Source organism: Dermacentor silvarum, chromosome 5 (assembly GCF_013339745.2).
Source record: "Dermacentor silvarum isolate Dsil-2018 chromosome 5, BIME_Dsil_1.4, whole genome shotgun sequence".
Classification (NCBI taxonomy): domain Eukaryota; kingdom Metazoa; phylum Arthropoda; class Arachnida; order Ixodida; family Ixodidae; genus Dermacentor; species Dermacentor silvarum.
Genome location: NC_051158.1, coordinates 34,129,809 through 34,136,544, shown reverse-complemented (window position 1 = coordinate 34,136,544; position 6,736 = coordinate 34,129,809). Strand labels below are relative to the sequence as shown.

General features: G+C 48.2%; 1 protein-coding gene across 1 annotated transcript in view; it reads right to left on the bottom strand.

Moving 5' to 3' along the window:
* LOC119454055 (fatty acid synthase-like) overlaps window positions 1–2,160 on the bottom strand; it is a 322,635-nt gene extending 320,475 nt beyond the window's left edge. Inside the window, 1 exon segment of the mRNA XM_049667895.1 lies at window positions 1,823–2,160. Coding sequence (XP_049523852.1) covers window positions 1,823–1,955 — 133 coding nt within the window. The 5' untranslated portion in view covers window positions 1,956–2,160.
* Between the last annotated feature and the right edge of the window lie 4,576 nt (window positions 2,161–6,736).

Below are 6,736 nucleotides of genomic sequence, written 5' to 3'. Positions count from 1 at the left end.
TGTTGTTCCTAGGCCGCTCCGCAATCATTTATGCGGTAATACATGCGATTCCGTTCCCCTAGGCGGTACCCTGTCACCCTCCTCCCCCTCATAACGTACCCAAATAGTCAAGTGACATCAAATAGGTTCATTGGAGAGTGGAACATACCTAGTAGCGCATACCCAGCAACCCAAGTTGTTCCGACGGTGGTTTCGAAACGGATTTTCTCGTCACAGCAGTTCAATCGTCTGCCCATTAGAGCATGAATTGCCCAGTGACCCAAGTTGGCTTTGTAACGGTTCCAGACACAATCAGGCAGGCAGGCAGGCGGGCGGGCAGGCGGGCGCGTAGATAGATACTGGATAGTGCGTGGGGGGTATCCGAAGAATGCGAAACGCCTTAAAGCATAAAGGCACACACGTACGGGTAGATGCATGCACCACCTATGCTGATTCTACGCCTTTTTACTTTTGGATAACGTTTCACCATCTTGTATTTCTTCTTCGTCGGAGGACACTAAAATTGAATTTCTTTCCAATGGCTTTCCTCATTTTTTCGAGTACCTAATCGTGCTGCACAATTTTTTTTATACAAAGTGCACCGTTAGTACGCCCAAGGTGAGTCAGGGTTGCAAAAAAATTATGCGGATCCCACACGCTGTGGGAATCAGCGTAACAGAAGCTTTCTGTGCGGTTTGCGTTGATTGAGGATAATTGATGGCAATGTTAACGGCAAATATTTAGGTTCATCAGCGTTTAGTGCAATAGTATAAGTGGTGAGTTGATGGTAGACGTTGCTTATCCGAGCTCGACTTTCATTTTTCGGCGTAATAGGCAGAACACATAGCGAGACGTGCTGCTTCAAGCGTTGTTGTGCTCCATTATTCAAGCCTGCGAGACGGTTAGCACTGTGATTGCGTCACACGGTGCAACGGATCGTGGCAGAAGTGTTAAACTTTAATTTTTTTTAATGTCGCAGTTTCGCCCGAAAGGCGAAGCATCGATTGCGATAGCGAATTAGTGGCAAACTATACAAAGTGAGGATAGTAGTTTTATCGTCGGTATAAACTTGTTAACATATGCACACTAACTAAATTACCCAGCATGATGTCACGCGCGCACAAGGAAACATGAACGCATCACACTCGATGACCGCAGAAACTAGCCGTCGAAACGCTGAGTGAGCCATTGCAGCAGCAGCGAGCGAATTGAGCTTCGTGCCGGCGCTCGCATAAACGGGATCTTAGCCGCGAAAACACAGCGAGGATGGACTCTGCTCCCGCCGTAGTTGGCTTTTAAGATGCAGCAGCCCCGGGCGAGCTTTCGTCGCGCAGAACGATCGCCCGGGCTGCCAGTTCTCGACAGGATATCTGTCCAGTTTGCCCGCAACTGCTGTCGTGTCTAGTAGTAGCGTTTTTTGCCTTCTCACATCGCCTTTTCCCCCTCCAACGCTCCCCCAGTGAGCTCTAGAGCACAAAGTGGGGACGCGATGAAAAGGTCCACATGAGTTTGTCACGTCCCCTCCACTCTCTGCCGTGCTCCTCACATTTGTACACACGCTCTAAACCAACTCCCAACGCGGCGTGCAATACAGCGACAACAGCAGCCGCAGCAGTGGAAAAATTGGAAGAAGCAAAGAAAGTTCTGCTTTAATATACAAGCGTATATAGTGCATGCATTGTACACCATAATATTTCTGGTAAATTGCTTGCCGCATATATTAGGCTAATGTGCGGCTTTTTGCGGCGTTATCACTTGTTTCTTGGAGAATGGGAGTGCAACGAAGTTGTCAAGTTAATCTTGCCTAGTGCTTCCAGCCTTGCGACTTGCAAGTCGCAGTTACCTTGTGGCCATCGGGATTCACCGTCCGTGACGAGGTCGACGCTCGCATACAGCTTCTTCCTAAGCTCGGCCAGGCTGTCTGCTTGTGGAAAGCGGCCGGATATTCCGCTGATCACGATGTCTTCGTCTTGCATATTCTCCTCGGGATTCCCGGTGTGGTTCGCTAAACCTGATTAATGAAAATACAAGCAGTGGCAGGTAACCTACTTCTGCAAGGTGACGAGTTAAGTGAAGGATTAAAAAAAATTGCTGCCAGCTACGGTTGCAAGGTCATCTACTAGAAACGTATATAGTCACCGTAACCAGCGCGACGCAAGGCTAAGCAGAAGCTTGTGGCATTTCAAAACCCATGGATGTGAATGTGAGCTGCGATTCTCGACGAAAAAGGCTATGCAACAGAATGAAAAGCGTTTGAAAACACGTTCTCTCAGATGATAACTACATGATAAAAATATTTGAAATTGCCTGTGCACGGGCGCGATGTTTTCGTTCCAGCAGTTGAAGGATAAAGTGCAGCTGGCGGATGTGGCTGGCAGCTTTCGAGCCAGAAACAAATATATATGCTACTCGGGTGAATGTAGGTCGTGCATCTGCTAAACCCAAATGCGTAGTTCGAAGCTGTTGTTACTACAATGTTGGTGCGCGCTCAATGAATTGAGACAAATCTTCATTTGCCACTTGAACCTAGGCAGTAAACCTGTTCACAACACGCCTTTACTAATATATTACCTACAAAGGTGCACGGGAATGACTATATACAGGTATTGTTGCAAGCGCATATGCACGTAGCCCAGCCCAGAACGAACAACCCGTGGCGGGTTATAAAGTCGTCCTCATCGTCTCTGCAATCATGATAGGTCTGCTATTGGTCAATGAATAGCTGTGCCTCGAGTATTCCTTCCAGAGAAAGAAGGGACGCAGCATGTGCATCGCTTGCTGTGCTTTGTGTGTTCGCGGCGCGCCCCGCAATGGCCATGCTTTGTGTTGGTCGTAGCCGCTCCTCAATCCCTTACGCGGTAAACATGCTATTCCGTTCCTTAGGCCGTGCCCTGTCAGCCTCGGTCGGCCATTCCTCCTCCACTGACAACATACTGAAATAGTCGATTTGTCGTCAAATAGGTTCATTGGAGCGTGGAACATCTTGCCACCCTCTAGCCTCTCTGCCTGCGGATAGACCACGTGCCTTGTTCTGCCGAACGGTATCCGCAGATTGTGAGACTATACTGTAGCGAAGTGACGCAGCAGTTAGTTTTCGGACGCATCAGCTCACCAAGGAGACGACGATAAAGGGGAATGAGCTCTGGCAGCGGCAGGTGCAGATCGGCAGGTACGACGACAACAAGAAGTAACATTTGAAGAAGCTAGATTTGTTTAACTTGGCATTCACTTGGTTCCTTAAATCTGTACACACATCTTATACATGAAACGATGTCATACTGATCGTCGACGGCCTGCCTGACCGGCCTGGTCTCCCGTGGTGAAGTGGCGCCGTGGGCTGCTGTGTCTTTGCTCACTCAAAAAGACTGAAAACCCCTTCCTTAAATGTGTTTCTACAGCATTCAAGGGGCCCGCGGACCCGTGGGAGACGTAAGCCTCTGCACCAGTCACCTATGGAAGCCAATCAGGCAAGCCGTCGTGCTCCAATAGGGGCCAGAGTTTTCGGGACCACGCAGACATGATCGCGACAATAGACCGTGAACAACAAATTTGGCCAGGCCTAATGGACCTCCCCCCCACCCGAGCGACCGCACTACGCGTGCATACACTCGTTCAAACCCGTTTCGGGATTCCTCAAGGTCGGCCGCGGCATACGTTTTTCGCGAGAATACCATCTTGCTTCACGCCCTCCAGAAGACCTACGACTCACAAGAACTACGAAGATCCACCTGACCATACCTCACATCCGGAAAAAAGTAGATAGGTCATCGCCGGCTTTAACCAGCTTACCTTATTCCTATTATATCAGAAGTACCGAAGTACCACGTACATACCGATGGCCGAACGCAGCTGTCGTATTCCAGCAAGAGCCACCACTATCAAGTTGAAAATTCCTCACTTGACAACGTCGACAGCAACAGAACCAGCAACGCTTCGAGTCGCACTATATTTTATTAGCGACTAACCAGCACACAAATGGTCAATTTTCTGCGACTAGAATGCGGCACTGCAACGTTTACTGTCAGCCTTACGGCGCTGCCCGCATGAACAGTTGGTGTTCGAAATCACAAACGCCATACACCATGCACCTGACTGATAATGGAAATGACAAGTAACTGTGGAATCATTGGCAATGAACGTGCCGATCAAGCTGCTCGTTCAGCTCATGCAGAAAACAACCACCTATCGATCCCGGTGTATAAGACAGATGCTGCAAGGATTCTCCGCCTACTTGCACGCCAATGCACCACATCAGAGTGGAGTGAACCACATTTTCTGCATGTCCGTTTATACACCCTGGATAAAACCTTAAGCATTCACTTCCACGAAGACAATAGTAGTAGTAATAGTAGAAGTAGTAGAAGTCGTAGAGCAGCAGCAGTAGCAGTAGTAGTAGTAGTAGTAGTAGTAGTAGTAGTAGTAGTAGTAGTAGTAGTAGTAGTAGTAGTAGTAGTAGTAGTAGTAGTAGCAGTAGTAGTAGTAATAGTAGTAGCAGCTGCTGCAGCCGCAGAGTAGTAGTAATAGGAACAGTAGTAGTACTAGCAGTAGTAGTAGTAGTAGTAGTAGCAACATCAGCAGTAGTAGTCGTAGTAGTAGTAGTAGTAGTAGTAGTAGTAGTAGTAGAAGTAGTAGTAGTAGAAGTAGTGGCAAAATCGAAGAAGCAAAGAAAGCTTTGGTTTAGCATACAAGCGTAGCACATGCGTCATTTCTGAGAAAATACCTTGCCGTATATATTAGGTTGATGTTCGTCATTTCGCTGCGTGATCACTTGTTTCTTGGAGAATGGGAGTGCAACGAAGCTTCTAAGTTAATCTTGACTTTTCCTTCACTCCTTGCATCTTACAAGGCGCGCTTACCGTGTGGCCATCGGGATTCACCGTCCTTGACGAAGTCGACGCTCGCATACAGCTTCTTCCTAAGCTCGGCCAGACTGCTTGCCGAAAGAGGTCGGATATAGCGTTTATCGCGATGTTTTCATCTTGCATTTTCTCCTCCGGGTTCTCTGTGTTGCTCTCTAAACCTGATTAATGAACATACAAGCATCGGCAGATAGCCAACTTCTACAAAGTAAAGAGGTAACGACAGAAATAAAAAGAAATGGCCTCCAGTTACGATTGCGAAGTCCTCGAATTAGAGAAACGTATATAGTCACTGAAACCAGCGCGACGGAAGGCTAAGCAACAGCTTGTGGCGTTTCACAATCCTTGGAGGTTACTGTGAGCTGCGATTCTCGACGCAAGGGGCTATCGAACAGAATGAAAAGCTTTTGAAAACACGTGCGCTCAATATAATAACTGCATGATAGATACGAATAGTTCAAATTGCAAGTGCGCGGGCGCACAGTTTTCGTTCCAGCAGTTGAATTATAGTGTGCAGCTGGCGGATGTGGGTCGCAACGTTCGAGCCAGAAAGCGAACACATATGCTTATCGGGTCAATGAAGATCGTATATCAAGCTAAAACTCAATTTCTAACTGGAAGCTGTTGCTACCATGATGTTGGTGCGGGCGTCATGGATTGAGAAAAACTTTCTTTTGCCACTCGAACCTTGGCACCACGACACGCCTTTAATAATATGTTACGTACAATGGCGCACGGGAATGACTATATACAGGTATAGTTACAAGCGCATATGCATGTAGGTCTGCCCTGAACCAACAGCCCGTGGCGGGTTATAATGGTCCTCATCATCTCTTCAATCATGATAGACTTGCTCCTGGTCAATGAAATAACTGTTCCGTAGCATTGCCCTCGGCGGAAGAAGCACCATCCTGGAGTCCTAAAGGGAGTCGTCGGAAGTGCACTGCTAAATATTGAACCTTGATACGCGAACGACGTCACTGGATGGAAGGAGAGACGACGAGGTGGAGCTGACAGGGGCAATTTCGTGCGTAACAGGTGTAACCTGGCGTAGCACCCGGTATGGTCCCGTGTACCAGGAAAGAAGGTTTTCAAGGAGGCTCACATGGCCGGAAGTGGACCAGGGAAGCACAAGTGCACCAGGAGAGAAAGTCGCTTCGTGGTGCGAAGCATCATGACAGCGCCTCTGGTTGCTATGTGATGCCGTAAGCCGAGTGTGTGAAGCCGATGGGCGCGGTCCGCCCACGCGATGGCATCACGGGCGTACTCGCCAGTGGAGTTAGTAGATGGTGGGAGTATAGTGTCTACAGGTAAAGTTGGCGCTCGTAATCTAGCTGTACTATAAGGAAAGGAATTATACCAAAAGCGAGGTACCAGTCACGGTTGTCCGGCGAAACATAAATAGCGAGCATGTATGTGTGAGTTGGGTTAAAGCGTTCTGTGAGGCCGTTGGTCTGGGGATGGTAAAAGTAGTCAATTTGTGCTGAGTCGAACAGGAACGCAATAAGTCGGCGATGACTTGAGAGAGAAAGTAACGACCACGCTAAGTAAGCAATTGTCTCGGGGCGCCGTTCACCACTATAATGCCACGTAACAACATGTCAGCGACATAAACTGCACAACTGGTCGGCAGAGCTGGAATAATTGCGTAGCGCGTAGCATAATCAGTAGCCACTATGCATTTGTTCCCAATGTGGATGTGGGAAAAGGGCAAAGAACATCTAGGCTAACGTGATAGAATGGTTCCATTATTGACTTAAGGGTGTTTGGCGACATTTGCATTATTCGCAAGTGACCACATAACAGCAGACGGAGCGTGCAAGACCTGGCCAAAAGAAACGACGCCAGACACGCTCGTTACGGCAGTGGGTGCATCGTAAAGTTCAGTGAAGACACTC